Source organism: Megascapheus bottae, chromosome 16, assembly GCF_031878675.1.
Source record: "Megascapheus bottae isolate mThoBot1 chromosome 16, mThoBot2.hap1, whole genome shotgun sequence".
In the NCBI taxonomy this organism is placed as follows: Eukaryota; Metazoa; Chordata; class Mammalia; order Rodentia; family Geomyidae; genus Megascapheus; species Megascapheus bottae.
The window spans coordinates 42,281,505-42,293,474 of NC_143524.1; the positions used below are offsets into that span (position 1 = coordinate 42,281,505).

Here is an 11,970-nt window from a genome sequence, read left to right on the forward strand (position 1 = left end):
CATTGACTAGGTATATGAAAGGTGAGAGAGGGAAAGGAAGGGAGAAAAGAAGAAGGATGGAAAACAAGGGGGAAAAGAAAAAAGAAAGAAAAGGTAGATGGAGAAAGGGAAGAATGAAGGGAGGATAGAAAGAAGGAAAGAAAACTGCTTTAACCTTAAAACAGTCTTCAGTTAGGTATCGTTCCAAAATAAAAGAAAAAAACTATTAAAGGCCACTTATTAGATAATGAAGGTATGGCACAATAGGAAACGTCTGATGACATCTGAGACAACCTTATTTTTGGATACACATTTATCTTCTAAGTTTGGTTGTCTCTGGAAAATCAAATGGACCTTGAGAGTAGTGGTTCATTAATGGGTTGCAGCTGTTACGTTTCCTTCTTCGGAAGAGAGGGCCTTGGAACTTACAAAAAACAGCATAAGTAGAAGCAAGAGAAGACAGAAGGGGAGAGGGAAGTAAAACCCATCCAGTTTCCATCACCCCCCTCCCCATCCTCATTTTCCAGGGAACCTTCTCTGATTGCATTCCATGTCCTAACAGGTTGCCAGAGTGATCTCACCCTTTCTACTCACTTCTCCTCGACACAAGCTATGAGCTCCTGCAACTTCACCCACACCACCTTCGTACTCATTGGTATCCCAGGACTAGAGGAAGCTCATTTTTGGTTTGGCTTCCCACTGCTTTCCATGTATATTGTGGCATTGTTCGGAAATTGCATTGTGGTCTACATTGTGAAGACAGAGCGCAGCCTGCATGCACCCATGTACCTTTTTCTCTGTATGCTGGCTGCCATTGACCTGGCCTTATCCACATCAACAATGCCCAAGATCCTCGCCCTCTTCTGGTTTGACTCCCGGGAGATTACCTTTGAGGCATGTCTTATCCAGATGTTCTTTATTCACACTCTCTCAGCCATTGAATCTACCATACTGCTGGCCATGGCCTTTGACCGTTACGTGGCCATCTGCCACCCACTGCGTCACGCTGCCGTGCTCAACAACACAGTAACCGCCCAGATTGGCATGATGGCTGTGGTCCGAGGCTCCCTCTTCTTTTTCCCTCTTCCTTTGCTCATCAAGCGGCTGGCCTTCTGCCACTCCAATGAGCTCTCCCACTCCTACTGTGTGCACCAGGATGTGATGAAGTTGGCCTACACAGATACGTTGCCCAATGTAGTCTATGGCCTTACTGCCATTCTGCTGGTCATGGGGGTAGATGTCATGTTCATCTCCTTGTCCTATTTTCTGATTATACGGACGGTTCTTCAACTGCCTTCCAAGTCAGAGCGGGCCAAGGCCTTTGGAACCTGCGTGTCACACATCGGTGTGGTCTTGGCCTTCTATGTGCCACTCATTGGCCTCTCAGTGGTACATCGTTTTGGACACAGCCTGGATCCTATTGTGCACGTGCTCATGGGGGATGTGTACCTGCTGCTCCCCCCAGTGATCAACCCCATCATCTACGGTGCCAAGACCAAGCAGATCAGAACACGAGTGCTGGCCATGTTCAAGACCAGCTGTGACAAAGACCTTGAGGCTGTGGGGCACAGGTGACACTTATCATTCCACATCCCCTCATCGTTGCTGGCTTGATACAAGTATTTCCTAACACTATCTTCATTCCACTTGTCCAGACACATACTATCAATGCTCGAACTAAAGGATGGTCCACCCACTCCATGGAATTATTAGGAGAAGTAATCCATGTTGTGTGATTTAAAGACTGTGATATACAACATTTCTAATGTTAAATAAGACAGTGAGAATATAGGGCTGAAATTTGCTTGAAGAAAAGTAACTATATACCTTGGAGGGAAAAGTGGTCAAAGCACTGTTTGGTTTTATTCCTAGTTTCTGAAATCACTGTCATAGAGGTCTTGCTTACCTAGCATGTATAGATCTTAAATGGCTCTGGGTGCCAATGGCTCACACCTAATCCTAGCTACTCATAAGACTGAGATCTGAGAATTGCAGATGGAAGTCAGCCTGTGCAGGAAATGTGTGAGACTGTGATCTCCAAATAATCACAGAAAGGAGAAGGAGAAGGAAAAGAGGAAGAGGGAGAGGGAGAGGTAGGAGAAGGAGAAGGAGAAGGAGAAGGAGAAGAAGAAGAAGAAGAAGAAGAAGAAGAAGAAGAAGAAGAAGAAGAAGAAGAAGAAAGAAGAAAGAAGAAGAAGAAAATGGTGGTGCAGGAAAAGGAGGAGCTGTGGCTCAAGTGGTAGAACACTAACCTTGAGCATAAAAGCTCAAGGATAGATCCTGAGTTCAAGCCCCAAGACTGACAAGAACAACAACAACAACAACAACAAAATGTAAATGAAAATGTATGGAATACAAGGCTTGTCACAGTCCTCATTGTGAGTTTATTATTCATTACTTGGGAATTTATCCAAGTTTTTAATAATAATAACAATAATAATAATAATAATAATAATATATCATGATTGACAACATTCAAGGCACTATGCTAGTGCTTTTCAGCCTTTATGTAATCATTACAGGTTTTGGGTAGGCACTGGTTTTTGTGACATAAATGAAAATTTCATTAGCAAGATGATTTAACTAAGCCACAAAGCTTGTGTGTGCTCTGCCAAGATTTGAAATTGCATTTGCTAATTGAATGCAGTTACTTTACTACCATGCGATATTGCTTCCTGTTTGATGTCTGTCATTTTTATTTCCTCTGCCTGCACAAAGCCTCATTTCTCTGTTGTGTGCTAAGACCCATGTCTGTGTTTGTGCTAAGAGATAACTCTGCCCTTGAAGGGAACAAATCCAGATGATTTTGCTCTTTATGTTTGATAGTTGCTTTTCATGGTGGTAGAGGCAGTTTCATTCTAGATTATGGTAAAATGTATGTCTTTGTCTATGCTATTTTACCTTCCCTTAGGCTTACTTTCTGTACTGTGACTTCACTTTAACGAAAGTGTGAATGTGCAGCACAGGTTAATTGCCTGCTCTTTAATGTAGATTCAGATCAAAATCTTTTTAAAAATATGTTAAATGTTATTAACTGTTACACATGCTGCTTTTACATTCATAGAATCTTATGGACTAGGATAGAGATGTGAAAGATTCCCCTGGCTTCTTCCCCATCAGTGCAGAGTCCTGATGTCTATTGCTTGCATTAGTTGTAAAGATGCTAAATGAATCTTAAGGTTATGACATTCCCTTTGTATCAGTCCTGTAGGGACTGGATCAGGAACCAATTTCCAGTTTGGAATGATGAAGACGTTCTGGAAATGGATAGTTGAGGTGATTGTATAACCATGTCAATGTATTCAGTGTCACTGAATTTACACTTAATGTTTGAAGTGATAAATTATGTGTTGTGTATATTTTATCACAATAAAAGTCATCCAAAACCAATGTAAAATATTTCATTGCAAATTTTATAGCAAGAACATTTTTAAAAAGAATGAATTAAAGTGATAATATTTTGGAAAATAAATTACTTAGGCTTTCTTTTTTAGTTAAGCAGCACAGAAAATGTAATATTTATCCAAAGTAACAATTGTTTAGACCAAAGTAAAAATTTTAAAAGTAGGACAACTTACCTTATAATGAATCCATTATTTACACAGAGTTGGGGTATTACTGTTTGTAATACTGAAGATTGAGCTGAAGACCTTACTCTTTCTAGGTATGCACTCTACCACCTCTGCCATGCCTCCAACACTTTTTGCTTTTAGTTGTTCTTTTTTCATTTGTTTGTTTGTTTTCAGACAGGATCTTGTGCTGTTGCCCAGACTAGCTTTAGACCATAATCCTCCCACCTCCCAAACAGATGAGACTACAAGTCGACACCACAATACTCAGCTCAGGACCACAGTTTCTAGTGCTGATAAATATAGTGCTCAGATTCATTTTGAAGGACATCAACTACATTATATCTGTCCATCAACTTAAGTATAAACAAATGACTCACAGTTTCTTTGGGGGGAGGGGGAGCTGTCATGGGGCTTGGACTTTGGCCTGGGCACTGTCCCTGAGCTCTCCAGCTCAAAGCTATCGCCCTACCCTTGAACACAGCCCCACTTCCCCTTTTCTAAGACTAATTGAAGATAAGAGTCTCTCAGCTTTCTTTGTATTGCCCTGGATGGCTTTGAACCTCGATCCTCAGATCTCAGCTGCCTGAGTAGCTAGGATTACAGGCGTGAGCTACTGTACCCAGTTAAGGCTCATAATTTCTTGATTCCTTTTGTCTACTTCATAATGCATTTCATTTCACAGGCAAAAATAGAAAAACAGGAATTTTTAAAATCCAAGCTTATTTTGTAGATCCTTCTATGACTATCTGGTAACAATGAAACAAGTTCTTACTGATTGAGAAGAGAAATCATGTGACCACGTGTATTCAACAAAATCATCTGACCTTGTACTAATATATGCATCAATGTGATTGATATTTGATCAGAGATTTTTTTTCCCATCAGGGTGAAAAAGATGCATCAACATTTAAATAAATAGACATTGAGCATAGTACATTTCTCACCATACTATGGATGGACTTTGCCCAATTAATTGAGAGTTTCCTAAGCTGTTTTTTTTTTTTCTGAAGAACTCTAATAAAGAGCTAAAAGTGAAAAAGGATGGGGCAGGAATAAACCTTGTGGGCAACCAAAATCTGAAGGGAGAACTTAAAATTGAAAGGAAAATCCTAACATGCAAAATATAGTTCATTCCTAAAGAAAATTAACTAGACCAGTCCAGTGTCTGACGGGTATCACAAACTATCCAAGTTCAACAAGTTAATAAATATAGATTTGTTTGAGTGCAGGTACTTCCCTAGAGGTTCATGGCTGATGACCTTTAGCAAAATCTGTAAACATATGAGAATCTCACATCTGTGAGGCAGTGGCTTATATATGAAATCTTTGCTATTTTGTTTTGGGTGTGCCAAAACCGCAATCTGAGACCTGGTAAAACTGAATAAGTGTTTGGAAACAGGAGGTGGGAGAAAGAATAACATAGGGAGAAAGAAAATTCAATACAGAGTCACACCAATGGCCAGTTCATAGGTACTGACTCTCCCAGTACCTCTGTACAGGATGCCTTGAAGAACTGTCCACACAGCAAGCTAAAGCATTTATGCAGCGCTCTCCTCTGTATGGGGTGTGTGTGTGTGTGTGTGTGTGTGTGTGTGTGTGTGTGCCAGTCACTTGTCTTGAACTCAGGGCCTAGGCCTGGGCTTGAGCTTTTGTGCTCAAGGTTAGCACTGTACCACTTTAGCCACAGCTTCATTTAATGGTAAATTGGAGACAATTAGCCTGCTTGTGCTGTCTTTGAACCACAATCCTCTGATTTCAGATCTCAGACTTCTGAGTAGTGGTGGCATGTGCCACCAGCACCAGGCCATCCTTCTTCTTATTGAAGGTGATTATAGGGCTGTAACTCCTGGGTCCTAAAGTAGAAAACCACAAAGGGGTGCCCATTTGGGATGGGTATTAGAATGAATAAAAGAGTCTATCACAGACCTTTTGCTGTTTCAGTTTGTTTATCAGATAGGGATGGGTTAGGAGCTAACTTTGTGTGAGCCAACCTCCAGTGAGTTCTCTGTCACCATCTCCTGCATGACCCTAATTATAGGCATGCCGCACTAGGTCCTGCCAATGTAATGTATACCACTTGATGTGGCTTGGTACAAACCCACACTCCTAAAGCTTTTGTCACAATTAATGTGATGAACATATCCTCCTGATCCTTCTGCTGTTTTCCTTTCGCATCTCTTGCCAAAGTATTGTTAATCATATGACCAGTGTTGAGTGGCTTTTAAAGAACTGACCATTCTCCTACCATCTAATATTATGTACTCTTAGAGAAGGCTCAGAGAGAATCTGGGAAGAGACAGAGCTTAGTCTGCCCCAGAACCCCCTAGTTAAGGAGCAGACAGAACCCCAGGATGGGGTTGGGGATTTCTGAACCGAAATTTCTTTGGTTGCAAATAGGGGGTGACTTTCTCAATTCACATCCTCTCTTGGCACTGACATGGCAATTGCGTTAGATAATTTCTAACTTCTTGCAACATTCCAAATGTTTTCTGGATATTGTGTGTACACAGCATCCAAGGCTGACAGGGTGAGACTCCCTCTGGTAACGGCCTTCTGGCCTCTAGGAGAGCCAGCCCTTTGCTCTGGAGCCACACCTGCTGTTTGCCCAAAGATAGCATTTCTCAACCTGATCTCCCATCCCTGTGCCTCATGAGTATGTTTTTTTTCCAAAAATCTTGGCTCCCAGACACTGGGAATTTTCCACCATATGAGATATTCACAGGCCCAATAGAAAGAGCAGCTGTCCTATGACTCATTCAGTCCATTGACTCTCTGAGGAGCCAGTTTCCCTCATTTGTTTTCTAGGGATAATCATCACAGCTACTTTTCAGTGCTTTTGTGAGAATCATGTTTAATTATCCCTGGAAAAATTACCACAGCATTTAGTACATAGTATAAACTCAGAAAATATGTGTCATATCACAGGTTAAGTAATCACCTCTGCCTCGCCAGTTCTATCAAGGAGCCAGGAGTGTACATGAAACAAGTCACATGGATTTTTTTTTCTTTTGATTTCTTTTTTTTGAGACAGAGTGCACCTATCACTTGGGGTCCAAGGCTAGTTTTGAATTGAGTTCCCAATCTTTCTGACTCAACCTTGAGGCTAGCCTCTCTCTCTCTCTCTCTCTCTCTCTCTGTCTCTCTCTGTCTCTCTCTCTCTCTCTCTCACACACACACACACACACACACACACACACACACACACACACACAGAGATTATTACAAGGACTAATTTTAGAGGACAAGAAAAGCAAGGGAATCCACTGGATGAAAATAAGATTCCAGTGAGACCGAAATGGTACAAAAATAACCAGCTCCTCTCTGCACTGAAGGAAGATGGGTAAAAGAAGACCAGTGTCTAAAGTTGTCTTGATAAAATGTTCTTTGCAGAAGATGGTAAACTCAGGAGCTATGGTTACTGCTTATTCCTCATGCTTGCAGGCCAGAGTCCTGGGATAGTCTTTGTCTTTCTGTCCAATTATCTGGAAGAGCTTTCTGAAAGAGTCTTTCAGGGTGCTTGGGGAGCTGAATCAGCTCACAGAGGTGGTCCCAGGCAGCTGTGAGAGGCCTCTGAAATGGAGATTCTCAGGCAAGTGGCACTGTACGAAGAGTATCTTTCCCAGTGAAACAGGTCTCCAGGGACTGAGGACCGTAAAAACACTGCCCTGTTCCCAGCCATGTTTATATTGGCCTGGACAAGGGAGGGCACTGGTTTAGGTAGCCAAATTCTCTTGAAAGGTTGCCCAATGAAAAGGACAGCTCCCCTCCCCCCATAACCTCATCCACACCGTCCTCACCTCTGAGCAGTACTTCATTTACTAATCCAAGTCTGGACTGCTAAGAAATAGGACAAGAGCCTACATTTGCTTGTTTCTGTTTATGGAAATTTCCCTGGGCTTCTATGATCCTTTGTCCTGCAGTCTCTGTGATTCCCTTTCCCTTCCACAAATCAGAAAAACATATACAAGACAAAGGATACAGAAAAGTAAAAAGAAAAAGAACTGCCAATAGTACATAATTTTTTTTTAAAAAAAAAACTATTTACCAAGACGGGTGGGGGGCGTGGGGGGGGAGGGAAATGGGTACCAAGACATGTGAAAGGGTATCAATGTATGTGAATTAATGCACCTTCTATCTGGCAAATATCATGTAACCCTTTTACTAATTACAATAAAAAATGCAAAAAAAAAAAACCTCTTTTTTTCCAATTTTTGGAGTTCATTATATATGGCCACATGCACAGCAGGACAAAGAACAATGAACTACTGCAACAATAAGACTAGACACTATGTTGGAAATCAACTTTACAACTTGCAGGGCAGGATGGAGGGGTAGGGAAGAGAGAGAAAATGAGTAACGTGTTCAAAAAGAAATGTACCCATTACCTTACTTATGTAACAGTGAGCCCCCTGTTCATCTTTACAAAAAACATTTTTTTTTACTTTTACTTACTTTTCTTTTTTTTAATTGTCAGGATAATGTATAGAGAGAGGGGTTACAGTTATATTCATCAGGTAGTACGTGCATTAATTCTAGCACACTGATACCCCTTCTCATGTTTTCATTCTCGTTTCCCTCCCCCAACCCCCTCCTAATCATCTTGTTTCCCCCTTCCCTTTCCTATTTCAGCTGGTATACACAATATACCAGGTAACAAAGATACATAACAACATGAGATTAGCCATAAAGGCAAAAAAAGGAGAAGAAAAATAACAGTACATTAAGAACAACAATCACACAAGATAAAGCTCTTGTTTCCATATCCTCGAGTTCATTTCAGTTAGTCTCATCCTATATGACTTTATGTACATAGGTTTCAAGCTATTGTAATCTTCTGCTAGGAGAGTTCTAGATGTGAACTAATTATTACAAATGAAGGAAACCATTGAGCCTATGTTCCTTTGCTTCTGGCTTACTTCACTTAATATTATTTTTTCTAAGTCTTTCTATTTCCTTGCAAATGGAGCAATGCCATTCTTTCTGATGGCAGCATAGAATTCCATTGTGTTTAATACCACATCTTGATCCAATCGCTTACTGAGGGGCATCTGGGTTGGTTCCATCTCTTTGCTATGGTAAATAGTGCTGCAATAAACATAGTTGTGATAGTGGCTTTAGTGTGTCCTTGTTTCTGGACATTTGGGTAAATGCCAAGGAGTAGAATTGCTTGGTCATAGGAGAGGGCCATGTTTAGTCTTTTGAGGAATCGCCATACTGCTTTCCTGAGTGGTTGGATGAGTTTATACTCCCACCAACAGCGTAGTAGTGATCCCTCCTGACCACATCTCCACCAGCATCTGTTGTTAGTAGATTTCTTGATCATGGCCATTCTAACTGGAGCGAGATGGAATCTCAAAGTTGTTTTGATTTGCATTTCTCTTATTGCCAGAGATGTTGAGCATTTCTTCATGTGTCTGTAGGCCATTCTTATCCCTCTTTAGAGAAGTCTCTAAGTCGTGTGTGTGTGTGTGTGTGTGTGTGTGTGTGTGTGTGTGTGTGTGTGTGTGTGTGTGTGTGTGGTGAGCTTTCTTTTTCCTTTTTATTTTTTTCATTTTATTTTTTATTAGTGAGGTAATGTATAGAGGGATTACAGTTACATTCGACAGATAGTGGATGCATTACTTCTCACACTGATACCCCTTCTTATGTTTTTGTCCCCGTTTCCTTCCCCTACTCCCTCCCAATCATCTTGTTTTCCCCCCTTCTCTTTCAATTTCAAATAAAACAAATAAATGTATATATAGCATACCAGGTAACAAAGTCAGATACAGTAACAATATGAGATTAACCAAACAGCAACAATAAAGCAGAAGAGAAATAACGTAGTACATTAAGAACAACAATCTCTCAAGATAAAGCTCTTGTTTCCCAGGGGTGGGGGGAGGGAAATGGGGACCAAGACATGAGAAAGGGTATCAATGTATATGAAGTAATGCATCTTCTATCTGGTGAATATACTGTAACCTTTCTATTAATCACAATAAAAAATATATGGAAAAAGAGCTCTTGTTTCCATATCCTAGAGTCTCTTTAAATCTTTAGCCCACCTTTTAATAGGATGGTTGTTTCTTTGAAGATTTGTTTTAGAGAGATTCAATTTTTTACCTGTAGATATATTTTCAATATGAGGCCCTTGTCTGTTGTATGGCTAGTGAAGATCTTCTCCCACTCTGTGGGCTTTCTATTTAGCTTGCTAGCTATGTCCTTTGTCATACAGAAGCTCTACAGTTTAATACAGTACCATTTGTCCAAACTTTCTTTTTAATTTGTTGTGTTTCTGCATCTTTATTAAGACAGTTTTGACCTGTTCCAAGGAGATGTACAAAAATTATTTTTTTAAAAAGAAATTCCCTGGCCTTTCTTTATTATTGGAGGAAAAGATTTACACCTAATATATATTTATAGTTGAATTTTACCAGTATCACATCCTTGGGGTTCTTTCTAACAATAATCACCAATTCTCCAAGCTGATGCCAACCCTCCATGCCCAGTAACTACTGCTTAATGCTATTCAATGATAAATAGTCCAAAAATCAATATTTCCCACTCTGAAACAAGAAATATAAAGTAAACAATAAAATGGACACCATAGCTGGTAGTAGGTACAAAATGAAGTGTAGTGATATTCAGTTCTTCATGGCTCATAGATTTAAAGGGTATAGTAGTCACACAGGAAAGAGGAAGCAGTTTTGTGTTGAAGTCAAAGACTGATTCATGACAGATAATACTGAAACCAGATGCAGACAATTCAGACAAATGATACTAAAGCCAGAGTAGAGGGAAATCAACAGAAAATTCAGAGATGTAATGAGGCATGAAACTATGAGATCATTTCTTTCTTTTCTCTTTTTCTTTTGTTTCCTTTTCTTTTTTTAGTTATTGTTGCTGTGGTGCCAATAATAGGCTTGAGCTGAGAGTCTGGACTCTGTCCCTTAGCTTTTTTGACTCTACTACTTGAGCCACAACTCCACTTCTAGCTTTTGGCTGATTAATTGGAGATAAGAATCTCAGGAAGTTTACTGCCTGGGTTGGCTTCAAACCTCGATTCTCAGATCTTAGCCTCCCAAGTAATCATTGGTTTTGCAAGCACGAACCACTACTGCTCAGCTAAATGAGATGATTTCTGACTGAGGCCTCACCTTCTCCCAGACACCTTGAGACAACAGTGTTAGTGCTTTCTGTGGATCTTAAGATCCAGTAACTGTCTTTCAGACCAGCCTGAGATTTGGAAGAGAAAAATGAAAATACTTCCTCCTAGATTGTATTAGTTAAGGCTTGGCCCATAGGGACCTAACTCCCGACACTTTCAGGTTGCTTCTTCAGTGAGTTCCCACGGCCTCCTGTGTCTCACAAGAAAGGAGAAATCATGGTTAAAAGATGCAAGACGCACAAAACAGGGCCACACTGAGGTTGTCTCCACTTGTGCCTTTTTGAGTGGACCAGCATCTACCCAGAACTGCTGAATGCAGTGGTGACTGGCATAGAAATATTGCAGGAGGTGGGGGGTGGGAGCGTAGCCTAGGGCAGTGTTCACCTAGAATGAACGAAGCCCTGAGTTTGAGTCTTTGGTACCATATACTCAGAACAAGCTGGAAGTGGTGCTCAAGTGGCATGGCACTAGCCTTGAGCAAAATTTGTTCAAAGACAATGCCCAGACACTGAGTTCAAGCCTCAGGACTGGCAGGAGGAGAAGAAGGAGGAAGAGGAGGAAGAGGAGGAGGAGGAGGAAGAGGAGGAAGAGGAGGAGGATGAAAGAAAGAAAAAAGAAAGAAAGAAGGAAAGAAAGAAAGAAAGAGAAAGAAAGAAAGAAAGGAAGGAAGATTTCAGGGATTTAAAGTGGTTTACATCACTTAATATGATTTTTCCAAGTCTTTCCATTTCCTTACAAGTGGGGCAATGTCATTCTTTCTGATGGCAGAATAGAATTCCATTGTGTTTAAGTACTACATCTTCTTGATCCAATCATCTGCTGAGGAGCATCTGGGTTGACTCAAAAGAACATAAGCTCAATGGTTTCCCTCATTTGTAATAATTAGTACACACCTAAGACTCTCCTAGCACAGGATTACAACAGCTCAAAACCTAGGTACATAAGGTCATATAGGATGAGACTAAATTAAAAGTATCTCTAGGATATGGAAACAAGAGCCTTATCTTGAGGGCCAGAAGTTTTGCCTAGTGGTAGAGTGCTTGCCTACCATGCAAGAAGATCTGGGTTTGATTCCTCGGTACCACATAAATAGAAAAAAGCCAGAAGTGGTACTGTGGCTCAAGTGGTAGAGCTCCACCCTTGAGAAAAAAAAAAAAAAGGACAGTGCTCATGCCCTGAGTCCAAGCCCAGGACTGGCCAAAAAAAAAAAAAAGCCTTATCTTGAGTGATTGTTGTTCTTAATGTCCTATGTTATTTCTCTTCTCCTTT

General features: G+C 40.6%; 1 protein-coding gene across 1 annotated transcript; it reads left to right on the forward strand.

The window, feature by feature from the left end:
• Positions 1–561: 561 nt before the first annotated feature.
• LOC150053409 (olfactory receptor 51E2) lies at positions 562–1,554 on the forward strand. Its single transcript, XM_090349083.1, has one exon. It carries the CDS (start codon positions 592–594, stop codon positions 1,552–1,554), a length of 963 nt encoding a protein of 320 aa, XP_090205209.1. The 5' UTR covers positions 562–591.
• Positions 1,555–11,970: the final 10,416 nt, after the last annotated feature.

Coding starts and splice junctions, on each gene's coding strand:
- LOC150053409 (XM_090349083.1), top strand. CDS start 592: ATGAGCTCCTGCAACTTCACCCACACCACCTTCGTACTCATTGGTATC.